This window comes from Lithobates pipiens, unplaced genomic scaffold (assembly GCF_037356315.1).
Source record: "Lithobates pipiens isolate NorthernLeopardFrog02 unplaced genomic scaffold, aLitPip1_a1.2 Scaffold_27, whole genome shotgun sequence".
NCBI lineage: Eukaryota > Metazoa > Chordata > Amphibia > Anura > Ranidae > Lithobates > Lithobates pipiens.
The window spans coordinates 85,487,961-85,512,412 of NW_027507788.1; the positions used below are offsets into that span (position 1 = coordinate 85,487,961).

The 24,452-nt window shown below is 43.5% G+C and overlaps 1 protein-coding gene across 2 annotated transcripts in view; it reads right to left on the reverse strand.

The window, feature by feature from the left end:
* TBC1D17 (TBC1 domain family member 17) overlaps nucleotides 1-24,452 on the reverse strand; it is a 124,934-nt gene that overhangs the window by 25,525 nt on the left and 74,957 nt on the right. The window contains exons 7-13 of one of the 2 annotated variants that reach the window (XM_077457155.1): nucleotides 21,188-21,337; nucleotides 16,304-16,435; nucleotides 16,014-16,117; nucleotides 9,394-9,488; nucleotides 6,254-6,370; nucleotides 6,077-6,177; nucleotides 21-120 (exon numbers count right to left, since the gene is read on the reverse strand). In XM_077457155.1, coding sequence (XP_077313281.1) covers nucleotides 21-120; nucleotides 6,077-6,177; nucleotides 6,254-6,370; nucleotides 9,394-9,488; nucleotides 16,014-16,117; nucleotides 16,304-16,435; nucleotides 21,188-21,337 — 799 coding nt within the window. Of the gene's footprint in view, nucleotides 1-20; nucleotides 121-6,076; nucleotides 6,178-6,253; nucleotides 6,371-9,393; nucleotides 9,489-16,013; nucleotides 16,118-16,303; nucleotides 16,436-21,187; nucleotides 21,350-24,452 lie in introns of both variants that reach the window. The other variant, XM_077457154.1, reaches the window with a different exon arrangement.

The window sequence follows — 24,452 nt, forward strand, 5'->3', positions numbered from 1 at the left end:
ACTGTAACAGATATAAATACCTAGGAAATCGCAGAGCGTCGAGTCTAGTACACGGAGGAGGAGGTTCAGTTGGGCGAGCTGTTTCTTCATACTCTCCTGGCTTTCCTCAAAGTTGTGGTGCTGAAATGCAGGCGAAGCAGATCAATGCATTGATTAGCGTGCTCTCTCCAAACAATGCAAGCTTTGATAGGTTACAGCTGCTATCAGCAAAATGATAACGGTGCTTCCTCATTCATGCAGAATTTACATTACTACGGATTCCAATGCAAGGTTTACATACGTGGGCTGACATTCACAGTGAAAGCTTATAAACTGAACACATCACTTGCTAACAACTTTGTAAGAGTTAAAAGAGAAGGGTGGGATTTCAAAATAACAAACATATATGGCAGGGGTATTGAATTAAAATTTTCAGAGGTCCGAGTCTCGTGTTTGTACTGTGACTCGGTTTCTTCACATCACAGCCCTTTCCCCTTACATTACAGTTTCCCCTTTTACATGAGTCTCCTCAGTCCTTACATTTACATCACAGCCCCCTCTTTACACCATAGCAGCCCCCTTAACATTGCAGACCCCCCCCCCATTTACATTACAGTGCCCCCCCTTACATCAGAGCATCCCCATTTTCAATACAGCCCCTTTACATCACAGCGCCCCTTTGCATCCAAGTCCCCCCATTTTACATCACATCCCTCCTTTACTTAACTGTCTTCTGCCCCACTTCACATCACAGCACCCCCACCTTACCTCAGAGACCCCCACTCTTTATATCAGCCCCCCTTCCTTGCCCCCTTTCCTTGCACCCCAGTCCCCTTTGCGGCCCTCTTACTTGCAGCTCAATCCCCTTCACACCCCTCATCCTTAGTTCCAAGTTCTCTTCACAGCCCCTTTCCGTGCACCCCAGTCCTCTTTGCAGCCCCTGTTTACTGGCATCCCAGTCCCCTTTACAGCCCCCCTTACTTGAATCCTATTCCCCTTCACAGCCCTGCTTCCTTGCACCTCATTCATTGTTACAGTGTCTCCTTACTTGCATTGCAGCCCCCTTTACAACTCCTCTTTACTTGAACCCCAGTCCACTTCACATAACCCTTCCTTGCACCCCAGTCCACATCAAAGCACCCTTTCCTTGCACCCCAGTCCCTTTTCCAGCCTCACCTTACTTGCATCTCTCAGTCCCCATCACAGCCCCCCCCCCCTTACTTGCCCCTAGTACCTTTCAAAGCCCCTTCTTGTGTCCCAATACCCCTCTCAGCCCCGCTTTACATGCATCTCAATTCCTTTTACAGGCCCCCCCCCCTAGCACCCCAGTCCCCTTCACAATCCATTTTTCTGGCACCCTAGTCCCCTTTACAACCCACCTTCCTGGCACCCAGTAGGGAAGTCCTAAGGTTTGGACGTAATTTACGTATAGGACAAGGTTTCACATATACGGCGTCATCTTGCGATCATCTCTGCATCTAAAGATCCTGTGGTTGTATATGACAAACACATGATTCATGGTTAGCACTACCTATAGTGCTATTTTTGTAAGTGTAATACTTTACCTTTTTCAAATAAAATGTGAAGTTTTAAACAGGCTGTGGCTCAGGCCCCCAGCAGCAGGCTGAGAGGTTGAGCCAGCGCTCAGGCATATGGGGGTGATCCCTCCAGAGCCTAGACAGGTTGAGTGTTGCCAACCAACAACAGACTTTAGCATGCTGTCAGCCAAATCTGGGTCACAGAAGTGTAGAACTAAATGCACACACAAGAAGTAGTGCCAAAAGAGCTTTGAACATACTTCTCCTTGAAGGCTGAACTATATAACATGCCAATATATTCTTGTAAAAAGGGAAAAAGCAGGTAAGTGTAGGATCAAGGGGGGAATAACAGCGCCATCAAGGGAGCAATAAGTGAGCTTCAAACAAACTTTCTGTAAGGCACGTGTGTGGGTCTCCGAGCGGCCTCAGTAGCAGGTGTGTCAGACTGGTCTATCCCCCTCTTCATCTGTCACGGTGATGTAGGGCCTGTTAGTAACAGTCCAGCCACATGGCTGCATCCTGAGCCGATTCAAAGAACTGGGCCTGTCTGTTGGCTGTAACGCTTAGCTTGGCGGGGGACAGCATGGCGTAGAGTAGCTGCAGAGCCCTCAGATGCCTCTTCATGTCCGATAATTTGGCCCTGCGTTTCTGTACTTCTGCGGAGAAGTCAGGATAGAATGACACTCTAACCCTATTCACCTGAACGTTGGCCTTCTCTCGTGTGTGCCTCAGTACCACTTCGCTGTCTCTTTAATGCAAGAGCCGGACCAAAATGGGTCTGGGGGAGCTCCTGGTTGCAGTGGGTGACCTGGTGTGCAGTGCGCCTGCTCAGCTGTAAAGAATGGGGAAAAGGCCTCCCTCCCAAAGATCTCGGTCAGCCAGGTCTCTACAAAAGTGGTATCTCTCCCCTCAGTTTCCTCCGGCAATCCTACTATACAGATATTATTGTGTCGCAGGCGGTTTTTCATGTCGTCTGTTCTGTTATTAGTGTCTTTGGTCAGCTGGTAGGAGGCATAGGCCTCCCGAGCAACTGGCGGGAATTTGTCTTCTATGTCGCTCACCCTGCTTTCCACAACAGTCGTTCCCTCTCTAATCTTTTGAAAGTCTTGCCTCAACAGGGAAACATCCTCTCTCAACCCACCAAATTGCTCTTTAAGGGTGTTCACTGAGGCTGTACAAACATGCACAGCCCTAAGTATTTCAGCCAGAGTTGGCTGTTCAGGTTCCTCATTGTCAGTGTCTGTATGGAGGGAGGGGGGCTGCTCTGCTTGGGTTTCAAGCTCTCCCTGCCAGTCAGGGTTCAGTGTAATCTGCTCTAATGTCTCTTGGGCTGCCACGTGGGATGGTTCAGCAGACCCCCCCCCCCCCCCCACCCTGCGCCCTGTTTCTGGTGTTTTCCCAGCTTTTGGACATAATATACCATGTCCCTCGGGTAGTCCTTACCCTGGTGTTTCTGTGTCCTTCTGCTGGACCCTTCCTTGGCCTTTTCATTGCCCCTCATATGCGCGGTGCCAGGGCCGCGGCGGCGCCATCTTGGATTTCGGAGGTCATGTTTTCATCCTTTTTCTTTGCTTTCCACAGGTACCGAGGGCCGGTGGGTGGCCCGGGAGGGTGAGTGGCCCAGTCGCCAGCTAGAAAGCTGCATTTCACTGCCAGATCGCTGCTGGGAGAGGACTGTTTGTCTGTGCTGGAGCAGAGCTGTGAGACGCACGTTTTCTCACATGCCGGTCCTGGCCATGCCCCCTCCCAAATATATACTTTATGTAAGAAATGAAAATAGGCAGGATTTTTTTATTGCAGAAGAGACATGCTTTGTCTCTTCTGCATTAAAGTTACTTACCTACCTGTCTGCCCCTGTACAATGCCAAAGCCCACTGTACTCCCATGGGAGTGATGTCATATCGGCCCATCTTATGAGAGCGGTCGATACCCAGAAGCCGGCCTCTCGAAGATGCTAGTGGGGAGCTCCAGGTTGTCGCTGAAGGCAAGGGGAGTATAGCTCCACACTAATGTGGAACCAAACCTACAATTAAGGAAACATTTTTTAAAAAGCAGTTCTTTATTGAAGAAAAGACATACCCTGTCTCTTCTGCAAAAAGCCAAACTTGCCTTGCCTGTTTGCAATCTTCGATTAAATGTACACTGAGCTGCGCAGATCAGGGGACATTGCCAGCCAGAATGAATGGCTCCCATCACATGTGCAGGAGTGAAGTTATCCGTTGCCAGCCAATCAAGAGGCCACAGAATCGGGCTGCACAGTGGTGTAGTGGTTAGCACTCTCACTTAGCGGTAAGAAGGGTCGCTGGTTCAAATCCCAACCATGACGATACCTGCCTGGAGTTTGCACGTTCTCCCTGTGCCTGTGTGGGCTTCCCCCAGGTACTCCGGTTTCCTCCCGCAATCCAAAGACATGCAGGTAGGTTAATTGGCTTCTGTCCAAAATTGGCCCTAGTATATGAATGGGGACCTTGGATTGTGGGCTGCTTGAAGGTAGGGACCAATGTGAGTGTGCAATGTACAGGGACAATTGTAGACACTCACTACTGGATGGACTGGTGTCTTTATTCAACCTTACAAACTATGAAATTATGAAGAACCGGCACCCAAAAAAAAACCCATGGAGAAAACGCCAGCAGCTGGCGAGGGATCTAATGGTCGCATTGGTGGAATGAGGAGGGGGTATCTAAAGATTTTAATTCTGCTTTAAGCAAGCTGTTTTATGTGTAAAGTTTAGTTCATAAAAAATTATTGTTTTGGAAGGAGTAAGGAAAGCTCAGAACCTGTTATATTGAGAAGGGAGTAAAGCCTAGTTAGTACACACTTATTTTTTATTTTTTTGTGCTCAACCCAGTGGGCTGAATAAAAAAAAAAAAGAGCTCGGAGGCAGCCCCTGTACTAACTATGCAATCTTAGCACAGTGATCTCCCCCACTAAGCTATTGCGCTGACGGCCCTACTGCCAGAACACACCACTGGCTGAGAATGACGATTCAATGTCAGTCAAATGACCTTTTTTGGTCATGCCCCTTTGACAGGAGCCGACCAAACGGCCGGCTTCTGTTGGACTAGCTGCTGTACACACGGGCCGAAAATCAGCCAGTTTCTATTAAACCAGCCAACGTTGCCCAATATTCGGCCTGTATGTATGGCCCTTAAAGGGTTCCAACCTTTTGGCCTTCCTGGGCCACACTGGAAGGAGAGGAATTGTCTTGGGCTGCATCTGCTCGGGCGCGGCAGCTCATTCATTTGAATGTGCTGGTGTGCCTGCATTTCCCGCACCTGAAAACATGCTGATTTTTTAAATGCGTAGGGGTGCCATTAAGATTGACTTAGCGGCCCGTCAGTAAGTAGCAGCACGTTTTGGCTGCAGGTGGTTGCCAGTGCAGGAACAGCTGCGATTCTTCCCGCAACCACCCACAGTAGTGTAAACCTAGCCTAAATTCACGGACAGTTTGTTAAATCCGTGATTTTTACATCTGTCTGTGAATATGTGTTACAGACATTCATGGGCATGAGAAAAAATCATGGATTTTACAAACTGTCCTTCAAACTGAATTTAATGACAGTTGGCACCCCTGGTATGTGCTGTGTGGGGAGGTAGGGGACTTTGGGGGTTGCAACTGAAATCTGACCCACCCCAGCACATCCTTGATACAGTCAAGAGGTATTTACTTGCCTGGCACAAACTCCCTCTGTTCACTGTTGCTGATGCTGGTGCTTTTACAGAAACAGAACCCCCAACATCCCATCAGCTGTGCCTCCATGGCCTCTATGCATATACCTATACGGCATCCCCTGGTCCCTCCATACACGTTGGCCACCTATTCTTGCACTGCGTTCCTCCAGACATGACGGGGTCGCATGCTAAACTCTCCTGGGCTGCAGGCATCCTGTGGGTTGGACACCCTTAGACTAAAGCAATCAAAAAAAGCCCTTCAACCACATCAGTGCGTAGCACAATAAAGTCTTCCTAAAACAGATGGTTGGATGGATGTCTTATTCCATCACATATCCAAAAATAAAGGGATTATTCCTAATTTCAGGACAGTGAAGCCACATAAATAATTGCTTTACACCCCATCAGCCAGCTGCACATCTGAATCGCTGGTGTATAGTGCAAATATAGCCCAATATTACAGAGCCATTTAATCCAAACTGCGTAAGGCTGTTTCAGACTTTTTGGCCATCATCAGTGCACTGTATGGAAACCATGGCTTCTATGGAGTAGAGTCTATCCAAAATGGCAGTATAACCATATGGGTTATGCTGAGGAAGATTTAGAGAAATCAAAAAGCCCCCTAATTGAATCATTTAGTAGCACAGTAAAGCCTCCTTTAAACAGAAGGCGTACACATTATTCAATATAAATGCTTTTTTTTTTTTAGCACAAAATGCAGAGGCATAAATGTGGCCTCAGAGAATCTTTTAAGGGCCTGTGAAGGTATCACCAACTCTCCAGAGGATTCAGTAAATAAAGTGTGAATTGGCTGTACTGGCTCCTCATTTTAACACAATCTTTTTGCTTAGACCGGAAAGCATTCACTTGTGATCCATACTAACCAACAACTCCATGAAGCCAGTGAAGCACCAGAAGGAGTCCACCTCGTTCTGTGTGACATAGAGGATGGGGGACAGAAGATCGCTCATTCCCTGGACATAACCTGAACAGAAACAGACTTCATAAATAAAATGGCTACAGGAAAATGGGCTCAGAAAGACAAACTAAAAGCAACATACCCAAATCGAAATTAAACATGCAGTATGTCATCAAGACGTCATTGAGAAGGCCTAGACCTGGGTTATCATTCCCCTCATAAAACTTATTGTTTCGGTCAGTACGGCTGACATCTCTCTCTGAATAAAAAATAAACACAAAAAAAAAAATGTTATGGCAATTTTAATATTTTAGTTTTTTTTTTTAAGCGGTACCCATAACAACTTGATAAAAAAAAAAAGTTCTTTAGTAAGGAAAATACATTCTACATTAATAGATATGCTACCAACATTTTTTTGACCTAGTATGTGTCTGTTTTAGGTCAATGATGTCACCAATATCCCCACTTCTTCGTGTATGTGCAGCTGTGGGCCACAGAAATCTCTCACTTGAAGCGGATTGGTCTGACACGGACAACTGCCTTCTGGGTTCGAACCAAACCGAATCGAACCTCATCCCTAATCTTAACCCCACCTTTTCAAGTTACCTCCTAAAAGGCTTGTTGGCCTAGATACTACATGCATCATATAGCACTCGTGTTGTTACCTACATACTACATTGTATGCTCAGTGTTCAGCTTTATTCATTTATACGCACGTTGTTCTGTTTTCTTTGAACCACAGTTGTGCTCAAAAGTTTGCATACCCTGGCAGAAATTGTGACATATTGGCATTGATATTGAAAATATGACTGACCATGCCAAAAACTGTCTTTTATTAAGGATAGTGATCATATGAAGGGATTTATTACTGCAAGGTTGTTTGGCTCCTTTTTAAATCATAATAACAGAAATCACCCAAATGGCCTGAAAGTTTCCATCCCCTGGAATGTTTGACCTTGGTACAGACATACAAGGTGACACACACGGGTTGAAATGGCAATTAAATGTTAATTTCCCACATCTATGGCTTTTTAAATTGCAAATAGTGTCTGTGCAATAAATTAGGGTTGTCCTGATACCACTTTTTTAAGTACAAGTATAATTTGCAATACTTTTTTCAAGTACTCGCTTATACCGATTACCGATACTTTTTTTTAATGTCATGCGACAGTGGCACTAATATGCAGCATAGCTTCTTTTTTTTGTTTTGTTTTTTACAATTTTACCTTTTACAATTTTTTATTTATTTTTTTCAATTTTATACCAGAATATTTATTGATTACAATGTTTATTTTTTTATTATTCAATCTTAGGGTAGGGGGGCTTTGGTGAGACCCATGACATCTCACAGAGTGGAGCCAGAGAAGGATACAGGGGACACCCAGGAACAATCGGTGCAGTGGCGGGGGAAGTCATAATCACCTATCTCCCTGTGTATTTCTCCTCCTCTCCTCTCCATAGCTTTTTTTGTTGCTTTTTAGCCACACAGGGAGATCGGTGATTATAAATTCCTTGCTGCCGCACCGATTGTTTCTGAGTGTTGAGGTATCGGACTAGGCATCGGGAGCATTTGCAGGAGTACAAGTACTCCTGCAAATACTCCGTATCGGTATCGATACTGACACTAGTATCGGGACAACTCTATATAAATAGTCAATGAGTTTGTTAGCTCTCATGTGGATGCACTGAGCAGGCTAGATACTGAGCCATGGGGAGCAGAAAAGAACTGCCAAAAGACCTACGTAACAAGATAATGGAACTTTATAAAGATGGAAAAGGATATACTGTAAAAAGATATCCAAAGCCTTGAATATGCCAGTCAGCACTGTTCAATCACAAATTAAAGTGATATTAAAGTCTTGGGTTTTTTTTCGTTAAAAACAACAAACATGTCGATACTTACCTGCTCATGGCAATGGTTTTGCAGAGAGCAGCCCAGATCCTCCCCTTCCTGGGCCCCTGTTTGGTACTCCTGGTCCCTCCCTCTTGAGGGCTCCCAGCTTGCTATGAGGGCACCCAACTCAAGCCGCAGATCCCTCTGTCCAATAAAACATGGAGCTGCGGGCCGGCCCCCTTTCTCTCATCGGCTCACTGACTTTGATTGACAGCAGCAGGAGTCAATGGCGCTGCGCTCCTGTCTCATCCAATGAGGAGGGAGAGTCCCGGACAGCCGAGTCTCTCGTGCAAAATCTCTGGATCTGGATGGGGCCCAGGTAAGTATTAGGGGGGCTGATGCACCAAAATAGAGCTTTAGGTTCACCACCATAAGCGCTATGTTAACAGCGACAAGAATACCACCCCCACTGTGAAGCATGGTGGTGGCTTAATCTTGTAAATTGAATTGATATTGAATTGATGGCAAGATGAATGCAGCATGTTATCAGAAAATACTGGCAGACAATTTGCAGTCTTCTGCATGAAAGCTGCACATGGGACACTCTTGGACTTTCCAGCACGACAATGACCCTAAGCACAAAACCAAGTTGACCCTCCAGTTGATACAGCAGAAAAAAGGTGAAGGTTGTGGAGTGGCAATCATAGTAACCTTCATATCATCAAGCCACACTGGAGAGATCTCAAACATGCTGTTCATGCAAGACAACCAAAGACTTTGCATGACCTGAAGGCATTTTGCCAAGACGAATGGGCAGTTGGCCACCTGCAAGAATTTGGGGCCTCATAGACAACTATTACCCATTACAAAAGACTGCACGCTTTCATTGATGCTAAAGGGGGCAATACACAATATAAAGAACTAAGGGTATTCAGACTTCTGAACAGGGGGCATGTCATTTGTTTACAGGATGTCATGTTTTGTTTTATGATTGGGCCATTCTGTTATGACCCACACTTACAGAATATGAATCCCATAAGAAAACCAATGAAATGTGTTTTGCCCGCTCACTCACGTTTTCTTTAAAAATGGTACATACTGTGTATTGCCAATTTCCCAAACTTTGGAGCACAACTTTATGTACATACCAACCTCTTACAACCACAGATCGTGATTGCAATGCTTTGCATTGGTGAACTTTTAAAAGTTGCCATTCTGTTTTACAATATTAGTGCCTTTCTAATAGTCTTATATTATACTGTAATCATCAGTAGATTGTTCTTAGCTATAGTACTCAGACTAGAGATCAATAACCAGGATTCTACAATATCCCTTCATATAATCCCTTTATATAGCACACAGCCAACCTAAGTGACACCTGTACATCACACAGGAGCTTCCTGACCAACCTGCAGCAAAACCAGCATGAATCCATCGTGTTTACCAACCTATTAAACTGCGATATCCGCGCAGCAGAGAATTCCTCCTCTCTTGGTCTTCGCTCACAGATTTCCACTGCAGCTTCATACGGAAATACTCATCCCTGCAAACAGCAAGAACATGTGTTGAGTAGTGTCCCACGGAGATGGCACCGAGCCCATGCTATCTGCCCGCTTGTTTGGTTCTGTCACAGTTTACAACTTGCAAAATGTGTGGGTGGAACTGCATTAACCCCTCCAGGTTTATAGAGAGCCCCAAACACAGATTACATAATCGTGGAGCGGTGTTTTATTCATTTCCGGTACTAAAATAGCACTGTCAATTTACGCATATATTGTACATTCACATTTTCCCCTGGCCTCAAGGAGCTTACAATCTAAGGTCCCTAACTCTCATTCATATATACTCATACGAAGGCCAATTTAGACAGAAGCCAATTAACTTACCAGCATGTCTTTGGAGTGTGGGAGGAAACCGGAGTACCCGGAGGAAAACCATGCAGGCACAGGGAGAATGTGCAAGGCTGGCAGTGCCAAGATTCGAATCAGCGACCCTAGTGCTGCCAAGGCAGAAGTGCTAACCACTTAGCCACTGTTTTAATATTTCTTGTGGAAGGATATGGGAAACTTTCAGATTAGCAGAAGATCAAATATTTTCAATGAAAGTGGTATGGCTGGAAGCAAGATATCCAGAATCCACTTCCCAGACAGGTAAAATACTATGGAAGAAAAGAGGCACTGAGGTTCCTGTGCTTATTTAAACAAAGTAAAAGAAGTTCATTGTCTTGGTTAGCCTCCCTCAACAAGTGGCAGAGAAAGAATCCAAATGTAAGCATATACAAATGTGCACCAGACCATAAAGTCAAAGAGACCAAGAATTCTAATAGTTCACACTTCGATCATCAAAAAACAGCTAACATGTTTCTGGGGGCTGCAACCCTCCGCTTCATCAGGGCTTAGAAAATGACGTGTAAGTTTGAATAGGCCCAAACAAATCTATAACCATGCTGTTACTGACCACTAGGGATGCACCGATACCATTTTTTTTTTACAATGAGTACAAGTACCAACACTTTTATTTTTAATACTTGCCGATACCAATTAATGATACCTAGGGCAACTGTTTTGTTTTAACTTCAGCTGTCAGCAATGGTAAAAAGGTATTGAAAAGTTATTTACAAGTGAAATTTATTTTTTTTATTTTTATTTACCGCTTTTTCAATGTGAAATGTGTATATATACCGGTATATATATATATATATATATATATATATATATATATATATATATATATATATACATATATATACATATATATGTGTGTGTAAAAATATTCACTAACAAAGCAAACAAAAAAAGTTAATTGTTTATCGTTTATAAAATAGACATGACCAAAAGAAAAAAAAAGCAGGAAATAATAATAATTAAACGGAGGAGAATAGGGAGTTAATTAAGGCTGCTTAGAGTAAATGAAGGGTTACTAAGGGGTTAAACAGAGGAACATTTGTTCATCCCTTTGATCTGCAGGAGAAGAAACAGAAATATACAAAAATAAACAGTGTTTCTTTTTATTTTAGTGCTTCAGGGCTGAGCAATGTTGTTAATAAACATTGCCGACTGCTTTTTTTATTTTTTTTGACAGCTCCAATTACCGGACTTCTCTAACACTGAGGAGATCCACTGACCGCTCAAAGAACCAAGCCTGAAAGTATCGGTTTCAGGTATCGGTGTATTTGCACAAGTACGGATACTAGTGCAAATACCCAGTATCTGCACTGATACTAGTATTGGTGCAACCCTACTGACCACATTGTGTTTGCAGCCTTAAAGGTACCATTTCTAAAAGTGATTCTAAACCTAAACTTATTTTTTCTTTAAAATAACAAACATGTTATACTTACCTGCTCTAGGCAATGGTTTTGCACAAAGCAGCCCTGATTCTCCTCTTCTTGGGTCCCCCCGCAAGCGCTCTGGGCTCATCCCCCCTGCCAAGTGCCCCCATAGAAACCAGCTTGCTCGCTCCTGAGACAGCTCTGTGTGGAACTGCATGCAGTATGTTTTTTACCTAAATGCAGAGAATGCATTTAGGTAAAAAAAAAAAAAAAAAAAAAAAACCTTCTGCCTTTAGGAGCGCTTGAATATAGATCCATGCAGTTTTAGTTATTTTTTAGGCCCATTCAAACCACATAATTACATAGGAAGGCTGAAAAGAGACAAGTCCACCTAGTTAAACCAATAGAAAAGAAATACTGTACATAAATACAAAACCTCCTTATACCGAATCCTATACCCATAATTGAAGCAGAGAAAGGCAAAAAAAATAAAAAAAATAAAAAAAAACACATTCCTTCCTGATCCCCCAGAAGACAATCAAATATTCTCTGGAATACTTTTATCTTCTAATCCTTGTTGAAGGAGAAGTGTTGTAGCGCCTGCATTCTGTTAGCAGTTTTTTTATGGTCAAAATGGGAACTATTAACTTTCTTTTTAGATTCTAATGTCGCATACACATGACCGGACTTTCCACCAGACTATGTCCAAAGGGATTAGTCTGTCGGACAATCCGATCCTGTGTGGGCTAGTCCGATCGTTTTTTGAAAAATAAATCCAACGGACCTAGAAATAGAACATGTTGGAAATCTGATGGACTCAATTTCCGTCAGACTAAAATCAGGAAAACTGTCCGTCTGTGTGCTAGTCCAACGGACCAAATACGACGCTAAGGAAGCTACAGTCTATTGAACTTCCTTGTTTAGTCCCGTTTACGTCATCGCGTTGAAACAAACAGACTTACGAACGGACTTAGTCCATTCGTGTGTGGCCAAGTCCGTTCATTATGTCCATTGGAACTCCGCAGAAAGTCCCTCTAGAAGACCGTTGGACCTAGTCTGCTGGAAAGTCCGGTCAGGTGCACGCGGCATTATACATACACAAATGGATGTCTGACCATATGTGGAAAGATACTATGGGGTTGAATAATTTAAGGCAAATAGAGTGTACACTTTCCAATTGCACCAATTTGCCCCAAAAGTGTGGAAAATAAGTGCATCTGCACTTGCAATGTGCACAGTCCATTTGCCTTTAATAAATCAACCTCAATGTCCTGTCCTTACTTTCTTCTGAGTAAACCATATGGGGGCTGCCACAGCTGACCCCCTGAAAAAGCTAGTTGCCTGGCTGTTGTGACCTCATAGTTTTAATACTTTCAGAGTTACTGAGCTTGAAAACATATGAATATTTGGAAAGTGAGAATTCCTAATATGCATACTTGTTCCAATCAGTGATTACTAAATCAATAAGATTAGCATGACTGCCTTGCAACTATCCAGAAGAAGAGAGCAATAATGGCAGCAGCCTGAGTGGAGTTCTATTGATAGGTCTCCTTTACATCCCAACTGATATTTCAGTTCAAATAACATGAATACATTCCAGGTGTATCAAAAAACGTGTGCAAAGTCTTACAGCTTGTTTTCTTTGCCCAAGTGGAAAAGCCTGTATCAGTGCCAGCATGTTGTAGAGAAAGATTCTCTCCTTCTCTATGTGGAAGCAATGGTCTCTCTGCAGAGGTCTGACACACTTTCTGTGGTCAGAGCTAGAGTTCTTCAATCAGCAGGGGGAATAAATGTGTCCGATTGCAGAGTGAAGAGATTTGAATTGGTAGAGCGTGTTTTGGACCCTTACACAGTCTACTGCTTCTACACAGAGAGCAACAAGGATCCTCCGCTGCAGCATGCTGACAGGTGACAGGCTTTTCTAATCCCAAGTTGTGGCTACTTTTTGAAGAAATTGAACTTGAAAACCTTTTTTCTATGCACCCAGAATGTATCAAGGTCAGTACAGTGGTCTTTTAAATGATAGAAAACCTTTTCTTTGTTTAAAAAGAGCCCTACAGCAGCCTTTCCCAACCTTTTCAACACAGAGGATGCCTTGAAATAACTTTCCGGTCTCAGGGAACCCCTGCTAAAAATTACTACATCTACAAATTATGAGATATTAGTGTGATGGTCAGTAGGAATAATGCTCCTTACACTTGTGGTCATTGGAAGAAATACCCCCTTACAGATAGTAAAACGATCAATGGTGTCAGCGGCAACTTATCTGAGAGGTAGAAATTGCTTACTGCTCAAGGAACCCCTAGCAACCTCTGGAGGAACCTGAGGTTCCACGGAACCTTGGTTGAGAAACTCTGCTCTATAACTATGATGAACAGGAGTTACCGCTCTCTCACCAGCCATCGTGCACAAGAGTCAGGGCAAAGGCTGTAGGTAGTCCTATGGGAATATGAAAAAAGGGGCATTAATCTAGATTCTAAAATAAAGATAGGAGGCTAGGGCTTGTGTCAGGCCCATTGGGAATAACTGCCACTCCCCCATCTTCACCTCAATATCTAGGTGTCCGCATGTAGCTCCAGACTGTTTACTTCAGTCAGTGTGCTAGCAACCATATACACTAATCCAATAAGAAACAAGGTTGGCTCCGTTATAGATCAGTGTTGCTGTAACTCCTTATAAATGTGTGAGCTGGAGTTTAGCTTCAATTTGTTCAAATCTGCTACTACATCAAACACTCCCCTCCCCCCAGAATAACAATGCTTTTATCCAAGGGTGCCCCCAATTCTTCATCCAGAGTGTAGGTACTCTGTTACAGGAGGTGTGTTATTGGCCAGATCACCACGTAAAAACCAGAGGGGACAAAATAAAACTGCTGCAGCCACCACAATTACTGATTGTTAAGCTGCAATAGCTTCGATTTTTGGTTATGGGTTTAATACCACTTTAAGTGTAGGAATGGGGGCGGGGGTGTGGTTTGTGTGGTAAGAATGGGTTAGGTTTTGAGGGGAAAATGAAGTGCTAAGGACTTGTTGAGGTTAGGTGTTATTGTGGAATTAAACTGCAGCATAAAAAATAAATAAGATAAAAATGGGCCACCAGGAGCTTTTAGCCATAGTGTGCTAGTACACAGCACATATTAGCACATTATGAAAAACACTTACCTTGCATGCAATCCCCTCCAGCGCTGCAATTAATCAGAGGTTTTTCCATCTACACCGGATCTTTCTTCTGAATTCGGAAACTTCAACCACTTCATTGGTTTGACCATGATGACATCACTCCCATGCATACAAGTACTGTCTCGGCACAGAGCCATGCTGAAAATGTACTCTGAGCTGCGCATGTGCAGGGAAAAGCAGTTATGACAGAATAGACCAATAGGGTTTGTTCTGTCATAAAAACCTGTCAGTCATTTTCAACTTTTAATTTTAATTCTGCTTTTTTTTTTTTTTTTTTTTTTTAGGTAGGGGAGGGTTAAGTGCTTGGGGGTTGCTTTGTTGTAGAGCAGGGGTGTCAAACTTAATTTCATTGCAGGCTGTATCAGCAGTATGGTTGCCCCTAAGGGCCAGTTGTATCTAGGGTGAGATAAAAACAGACTGCAGGGTTCAAAAGTGCATTACTTATAGTGCAGGGTTTAGAGGTGTGTTACATACAGAGTGCAGAGTTCAGGAGTGCATTATGTACAGAGCGCAGAGTTTTGGGGGGCATTATGTACAGAGTGCAAGGTTTAGGAGTGCGTATGTACAGAGTGCAAGGTTTAGGAGTGCGTATGTACAGAGTGCAAGGTTTAGGAGCGCATTATGTACAGAGTGCAAGGTTCAGGAGTGCCCTATACACAGAGTGCAGAGTTCTGGAGTATGCTACATACAGAGTTCAGGGGTGCACCAAGTACAGAGTGCAGTTCCAGAGGTGCCCTATATACAGAATGCAGGGTTTAGGGGTTTTCCTATGCACACAGTGCAGAGTTGAGGAGTGCACTATGTACAGAATGCAGGGTTTAGGGGTTTTCCTATACACACAGTGCAGAGTTCAGGAGTGCACTATGTACAGAATGCAGGGTTTAAGGTTTTTCTTATGCACAGAGTTCAGGGGTGCGCTATATACAGAGTGCAGGGTTCAGAGGTGCGCTATGTATAGAGTGCATAGTTCAGGGGTGCACTTAGTACAGAGTTTAAGGTTTAGTGTGCCTCACTTTCAAGGGTGATAGTTCTCTCTCGAGATCTGTCCCCGCTGTCAGGGCGTGCAGGAATCAGTTACATCCAGGCTTCTGTGTTTACAAGTGACAGCGGGGAACGGGAGTGGAGGGTGAAAGCCAGAAGTGGCAGAATGGTGGTCCGCCACATTCTGGCTGCAAAACTGGGTGCGAGGGCCACATGACAAGGCCGGGCCTTGTAAGACTATGTGTGAATATGTGTTGTAGAGGATTCAGCATATATACTAGTTCTTGGTGCTGGAAGCCTTGTGCTGAAAACTACTATTGCTGACCTCCAACCACTGAAAGAAAAAATTTGTCTTCAGTCATCAGCCACATTTTCTCTTTATCTATTTTTACACTGGTTTTAGTGAGGGTATTGAAATCTGTGTAGGATGAACTACCCACCAGATGAGAAATTAATTCCATCACTGTTGTGCTACCCCCTCCCCCACCAAAAATGTGCATCTCCGGACCCATCACCATATGTCAATATGTTCAGGGTCTGCAAAAACCGTAAGGTCAGTTAAACGGGATAAATGACGTGGTTACAATGTTATCCACTAGAGGGCTCACACAATTATGCAGTATGCAAACATGCTTACGTTTTCCTACGGACTAAAGCTTTTCTCTCTTCTGCTGTGCTGTCCCATGGATAATAACCCAGAAGAAACTTCCAGGCATCTTTCCGTAGTGCAGAACATAAGCCCTAAAAAAAATAAAACGAATAGCAAATCTTTAATTGAATAGATCCCCATGTGCTTCAATATATCTGCAATGAGCTTTCTGCTATTTCAGGGAGACAGCCCCATCTTGTGTGCAATAATTGAAGTGCAGGGTCTGCAGTGAATGCTGCAGTGTTAAGACCTAATCTCTTCTCTCCAGCAGGACTCACCCCAGAAAATATCCTCTTCTTCATACCGTCCACATCTATCACTCGTCCTTCTGAATCGATGTTAGATTCCCATTCCTGTTCGCTGACGGGTGCCTGGCGCTGTATGACTGGCCGTTCGCCCAAATCCACTTGCTGAAATAGATATTTAGTTTGGTTTTTTTTGGTTGTTAGCGAACCGCCTGAAACCCACAATGACAATCCCCAAGACTCTCAATATCACTTAACATACTGAACTGCGGCAAATGCAACTGTAATTACCAATCCCTCTCAAGGATAAGTGCACATTTAAAAAACACATCATTTCCTTTAATAGACCGAGGCAAATAAAGCAAGTTTGACAACACAACTCTTTATTTTTCCCTTTTTCCTTTGAGAGTCATTAACAAGTGTCCTGCCTGTTCAAATTTCCTTTGGTTTATATTAAAGTGGTATTACAATCAAAACAAAAACAAAAAATTATATATTGCAGATTATCAATCATTAGATGTGATGGCTGCATTCGTTTTCTTTCTTTTTTCTTTTTAAAGCTTTTTCCCCCTCTGTTTTTACCTGGTGATCTGGCCAGTATCACACCGTGTGTATTAGAGGATGGATGGACAGCAGCATTGTCAATCTGGCTGTATTGTAGACTTTAGGTTGGTGGTCAGGGTGGGATGGGACAACTGCGGCTCAACTGCCTGCCTTTACCGCTCCCATGGCTGTCCGTGTGAAAGAGGTGATAGTGTCCTAGCCTGGATTCTAACCAACGACCATAGTGCGGCTCTGACTCCCTTCGTTTTGATGCACCTGGAATGTACTTGGCCTATATAAACTGAGAATTTCACTGGGCTTTAAATATACAGCATAATTGAAAGCATTTTGTCATATCTGTTGAATAAGTGCAAAAAATACTTGTTGATCCTGCCTGAAATTATGAGCACTTCCTGTGCACTCTGCTGACTGTCCTCAGCTATCTCTGAAGACTACAGAACACATCCCCTGTGTGTTATAAAAAAAATGAGATGGGGTGTTCTGCAGCCCTGTTCTAGGCTGACAATGCTGCTCTTCTTTAGAGTACTGAGTGAGCATTGTCACCCGGGGACAGAAAGTGTTACTGGCAGGATCACCAGATGAAAATAAAGAAAACAAATGCAGCCACCAAGGACCAATAGCCTGCAATATATTACATTCTTGTTCTTGTTGAGGCTCCTTTCATGCGATTTTGCAGCGACTTTGACGTGACTTGAAGCAATGAATGTTAGGGAAGCAGCAGGTGCTGGCACCCACTGCGTCCTTAGCAACCAGTGAGATCACCCAGCCCCATTCATTTACTTGCCAGAAATCCCTAGCCATGTAAACGAGAGAGACTGAAGGGCTGGTATGAATTATCAGCACATCTGCCATCCAGCGCAATCGGATGACTACGTTATCACCCCAGCTTTTGTTTATTGGTTGCCAAATCGCTGATTGCTGCCATAACTAGTAAAAAAAAAAAAATTATAAAAATGCCATAAAACTATCCCCTATTTTGTAAACGCTATAACGTTTGCGCAAATCAATCAAACGCTTATTGTGATTTTATTTTATTTTTTTTACCAAATATATGTAGAAGAATAGATATCGGCCTAAACTTAGGAAAAAAATGTTTTTTATATATATTTTTGGAGGATATTTATTATAGCAAAATGTAAAAAATAATGCTTTTTCTAAAATTTAAGCTTTTTTTTTATAGCGCAAAAAATAAATACCCCAGGGGTAATCAAATACCGCCAAAAGAAAGCTCTATTTGTGGGGGAAAAAAAGAACATCAATTTTGTTTGGGAGCCACGTTGCACGACCACGCAATTGTCAGTTAAAGCGTTGCGGTGCCGAATCGCAAAAAGTGGTCTGGTCTTTGGCCAGCAAAATGGTCCAGGGCTTAAGTGTTTAAAGAACAGTGTAAAAATAAAAAAAATAAAAAGCTTGCGTGCAGAAGCAAACGCATATGTGAGTAGCAACCCGCATATGAAAACGGTGTTTGAACCACACATGTGAGGTATCGCCGCGATCGGTAGAGCGAGAGTAATAATTCTAGCCCTAGACCTCCTCTGTAACTCAAAACATGCAACCTGTAAAAAAAATTTAAACCACGCCTATGGAGATTTTTAAGGGTAAAAGTGTGTCGCCATTCCACGAGCGGCCGCAATTTTGAAGCGTGACATGTTGGGTAACAATTTACTCGGTGTAACATTATCTTTAACAATATAAAAAAAAAATTGGGCTAACTTTACTGATGTCTTATTTCCAAAAAACGTGTGTTTATAAGACCGCTGCGCAAATACAATGTGACAGAAAGTATTGCAATGGCTGCCATTTTATTCTCTAGTGTGTTAGAAAAAAAAAATGTATAATGTTTGGGGGTTCTAAGTAATTTTCTAGCAAAAGAACCTGTTTTTAGCTTGTAAACAACAAAACAAAAAGAGGCTCGGTCCTTAACTACTTAAGACCCGTGCTATAGCCGAATGACGGCTACAGCGCGGACCTCCTTTGCCGGGACTACGTCTATTGACGTCGTCCCATGCACGAGCGGCCTGCGCGCACCCTGCGGCGCGCTCTGTGATGGGCGAGTCTATGAGACTCGCCTGATCACTGATCCGAGCAAGGGGGTCGATCCGGACCCCTTACCACGTGATCAGCTGTCAGCCAATGACAGCTGATCATGTGATACAATGGAGCCAGTAATCGGCTATTATTCCTCCTCACGCTGACAGCGCGAGGAGAAAAAAAAAGAGCCGATCACCGGCGGTCATGATCGGGACATCAGTCCCGATCACGGCCAGCCCTGCCAGTGCCCACCTGCCCCCTGCCAGTGCCACCTCATTAAAAAATAAGTGCCCCCCGTCAGTGCCACCCAGCAGTGCCCATAGTGCCACCCAGCAGTGCCCACAGTGCCACCCAGCAGTGCCCACAATCTGCCTCAACAACGGTGCTGCACCCCAGTGCCACATATCCGTGCCCATCAGTGTCATCTACCAGTGCCCATCAGTGCCCATCAGTGCCGCCCATCAGAGCCACCTATCAGAGCCACCTATCAGAGCCCATCTATCAGTGGTACCCATCAGTGCCCCTTAGTGCCACCCATCCGTGCCATCTTATCTGTGCCTATCTTTGCCCATCAGTGCCGCCTTATCTGTGCCCATCAGTACTGCCTTATCTCTGCCTATTGGTGCCGCCTTATCTGTGCCTATTGGTGCCACCTTAACTATGCCTATCAGTGCCCACCAGTGCAGCCTATCAGTGCCCACCAATGCAGCCTATCAGTGCCGCCTCATCAGCGCACTCCAATGAAGGAGAAAAATGACCTGTTTGTAAAATTTTATAACAAACTATTAAACATGATTTTTTTTTTTTTCTGCATCTTTTTTTGTTTGTTTAGCAAAATATAAAACTCCCAGCTGTAATTAAATACCACCAAAAGAAAGCTCTATTTGTGGGGAAAAAATGATAAAAATTTCATTTGGGTACAGTGTTGTATGCCCGCGCAATTGTCATTCAAAGGGCATCAGCGCTGAAAGCTGAAAATTGGTCTGGGCAGGAGGGGGGTTTAAGTGCCCAGGAAGCAAGTGGTTAAAGAGGAGGGCCGGTTTTAAAAAAGAAAAAATTTAAAGTCAGCAGCTGCAAACACTGTAGCTGCTGACTTTTAATAAGCACACTTACCTGTCCAGGGCGCCCGCGATGTCGGCCGCCCGAGGCTGACCCGTCCCTCAGTCTCGGGTCCCGGCGCCGCCATTTTGGGTAAGGGAAACAGGCAGTGGAGCCTTGCGGCTTCACTGCCCGTTTTCCTACTGCTCATGCGCGAGTCGCGCACCGCTTTGCGAATGGGACGCGCTGTGTTCTGGGACACACAGTTCCCAGAACACAGCGCGACCCATTACCCAGAAGACGCCGCACGGAGGAGAGAAGAAAGAAGATCTCCGTGGAGGAGAAAGAGGCAGATTAGGATGATGTGCCTAGCAACAGGCATTTCTGGTAAGTAAAAAAAAAAAATTTTTTTTCATTTTTTTTTTTTATGATTTTTTTCTAATTTTTAATGTATTTTCTTTTTTCAGGGTGGCCCTCCACTTTAAGTGGTTAAAGTGACTGTAAATGAGCATTTTTCTCTTTTTTTTTAAATTACAAACATGTTTTACTTACCTGGTTTTGCACACAGCAGCCCCAATCTGTCTCCTCTCCAGTCCCCTGCTGGCACTTCTGGCTCCTCCCCCTGCCAGGTGCCCGCTTCTGAGTCGGTTGTGTCCATAGACACACAGCGTATGGCTCAACCTTGCCCCCTCCTCACTGGCTCCCGCTACTGTGTCTGAGCCAATGAGGAAGGAGACAGCCAAGAAAGCCTCTGCTCTCATGCACATCGCTGGATCGAGATTAGGCTCAGGTGATTATGAGGGGGGTTTGGGGTTGGAGCTGCATGGAGAAGGTTTTTTACTTTAATGCATAGAATGCATTAGGGTAAAAAAAAAAAAAAAAATCTGCCTTTGAACCAATTTAATTTAGATTTGCAAATATGCTCTAGAAAAGTGGTCTCCAAACTGCAGCCCGGGTGACCTTTGCTTGCCTCTATTTGGCCCTTGGCGCACTATACCATCCACAGCTGACACTAATGATGTGGCACAATTCCTCCCATAGACTCCAATGATTGGGTGCCATTCCTCCCACTGATACCAACAAGAGGGAACTATTCCTTCCACTAAAACCAATGAGAGGGCATTTTCTACTCCAACTGGCCACAGTCTGGCCCCCCTAAAGTCTGAAGGACAGTAAACTGGCGCTTTGTTTAGACAGTTTGGAGACCCCTGATCACGAAGTATCAAAGTTTAAAATCAGACCATCCAGAAAGCAAACAATAAAACCAGCACATGCAAAACTTACACACGTGATGACCTCGAAACCTGGTTCATCCTCCAGGCCGACAGCCATTTCTGATAAGGGTCTCTGGTGAGGAACATCATGGGGTCGCAGAGCTCCTCGGAAAAAGTTGGTCACTTTGGAAAACCCCCCAAAAGTGGCAGAGTATGGATCCTGGAAAAATCTCTACATAGTTACATAGTTACATAGTTAGTCTGGGTGAAAACAAAAAAAAAACTAAAACACATGTCCATCTAGTTCAACCAATAAAAAGAGGAAATAATAATAAAAAAAAAAGTTATACAATCCTATACATGCACAATCCTATACCCACAGTTGATCCAGGGGAAGGCAAAAAACCACAGCAAAGCGTGATCCAATTTGTTCTAGTAGCGGGAAAAAAATCCTTCCTGATCCCCCTAGAGGCAATCAGATGTTCCCTGGATCAACTTTACCTATAAATGTCAGTACCCAGTTATATTATGTACACCTAGGAAAGAATCCAGGCCTTTCTTAAAACAATCTACAATCTCCTCTTCTCAAGAGACAATAAATTCAGCTCTCTAATCTTTCCTCATAGCTGAGCTCCTCCATGCCTCTTTCAGTTTGGTTGCCCTTCTCTTCACTTTCTCCAGTTCCCTGATATCCTTTTTGAGAACTGGTGCTCAAAATTGAACTGCATATTCCAGATGAGGTCTTACTAATGATTTGTACAGGGGCAAAATGGCATCTCTCTCTCTGGTGTCCATACCTCTCTTAATACAAAGAAAGGACTTCACTCACTTTTGAAACCACAGCTTGGCGTTGCATGCCATTATTAACCACTTCAGCCCTGGAAGATTTTAGCCCCTTCCTGACCAGAGCACATTTTGCGATTCGGCACTGCTCCGCTTTAACCCACAATTGCGCCATCGTGCAATGTTGCGCCCAAACAAAATTGACGCCCTTTTTTCCCCCACAAATAGAGCTTTCTTTTGGTGGTATTTGATCACCTCTGTGCTATAAACCAAAAAAATGAGCGACAATTTTGAAAAAAATGCAATACTTTTTTCTATAATAAATATCCCCCAAAAATATATATTTATTTTTTTCTTAGTTTAGGCCGATATGTATTCTTCTACATATTTTTGGTATGAAAAAAAAAAAAATAATAATAATAAAAAAACAAAAAACGCAATAAGCGCATAATGATTGGTTTGCACAAAAGTTATAACTTCTACAAAATAAGGGATAGATTTATGGCATTTTTATTATGTAGACTGCGACATTATGGTGGATACATCGGACACTTTTGACACATTTTTGGGACCATAGTCATTTATACAGTGATAAGCGCTATAAAAATGCACCGATTACTGTAAAAATGTCACTGGCAGGGAAGGGGTTAACACTAGGGGCGATCAAGGGGTTAACAGTGTTCCCTAGTGTGTGTTGTAACTGAAGGGGGAGGGGACTATTTAGGGGAGGTGACAGATCGCTGTTCATACGCTGTATAAACAGGCGATCTGTCCCTTCTCCCCTCAGAGAAACTGTTGTTGTGTGCCCTGAGCAATCGCGGGAGCCCGGCGGTGATCGGAACCATTGGGCACTTGCACCCCTAGTGGCCACAGGGCGAAGTGACTTAAAATAACCTTGTTTCGCCCAGCCGTGCCATTCTGCCACAATAAAACTGCGGCGGCTGGTCGGCAAGTGGTTAAGCTTGTGATCTAACAAAAACCCCCAGGTCCTTCACCACCATTGATTCCCTCAGTTGTTCTCCCCCTAGCATGTATGATGCGTGCATATTCTTAGCCCCAAGTGCATAATTTTACATTTATCAACATTAAACCTCATTTGCAACAGTTGCTCAATTATACAGAGCATTGAGGGCGGCTTGTAAATTGGAGACATCCTGTAAGGACGTTATTCCACTGCATAGATTGGAGTCATCTGCAAAGACTGAAATCCCAAACTCTATATCATTTATAAAAAGTAAGGGTCCCAGCACTGAACCTTTGGGTACACCACTGATAACCTTAGACCATTCAGAGTAATGCCGCGTACACACGATCGGACATTCCGAAAACAAAATCCATGGGATTTTTTTTTCAGACGGATGTTGGCTCAAATTTGTCTTGTATACACACGGTCACACAATGTTGTTGGAAATTCCGAATGTCAAGAACGGGGTGGCGTACAACGAGCCGATAAAATTGAAGTTCAATAGTGCGGTTCTTCTGCTTGATTCCGAGCATGCATAGAAATTTGTGCGTCGGAATTGTGTACACAAGATCGGAATTTCCGACAACAGAATTTGTTGTTGGAAAATTTGAGATCCAGATCTCAAATTTAGTGTGTCGGAAATGCCGATGGAAAATGCCCGAGCCTACACACGGTCAGAATTTCCGGCAAAAAGCTCCCATCGAACATTTTCCATTGGAAAATGCTACTGTGTGCGGCATAAGAGTCATTCACCACTACTCTCTGAATTCTGTCTTTTAGCCTTTTAGCCAGTTTTCCGCCGGCACCAAGCGATCGTGGGCACAAGAGCCAGAACAGTGACACACATTCACATCGCAGTTCTGTGAGGAGAGAGAGATTGCGAGTTCCTATGAGCTGGGAACCACGATCTCTCATCTCCTATAGCAGTGATGGCGAACCTTGGCACCCCAGATGTTTTGGAACTACATTTCCCATGATGCTCAGCTACACTGCAGAGTGCACAAGCACCATGGGAAATATAGTCCCAAAACATCTGGGGTGCCAAGGTTCGCCATCACTGTCCTGTAGTCACTCCCATCCCCCACAGGTAGAACACACACATAGTTAACCCCTTGATTGATCCCTAGTGTTAACCCCTTCCCTGCCAGTGACATTTACACAGTAATCAGTAAATTTTTATAGCACTGATCATTGTATAAATGCCAATGGTCCGAAAAATGTGTCAAAAGTGTCCGATATGTCCTCCATAATGTCGCAGTCCCAATAAAAAAATAAAATAAAATTGCAGATCGCCGCCATTACTAGTAAAAAAAATAATAATAAAAATGCCATAAATCTATCCGCTATTTTGGAGACGCTATAACTTTTGCGCAAACTAATCAATATATGCTTTTTGCGATTTTTATTACCAAAAATATGTAAAAGAATACATATCGGTCTAAACTGAGGAAAATGATTGCTTTTTATATAAAAAAATAATTGGATATTTATTACAGCAAAAAGTACACAATATTGTTTATAGCGCAAAACATTAAAACTGCAGAGATTATCAAATACCACCAAAAGAAAGCTCTATTTGTGGGAAAAT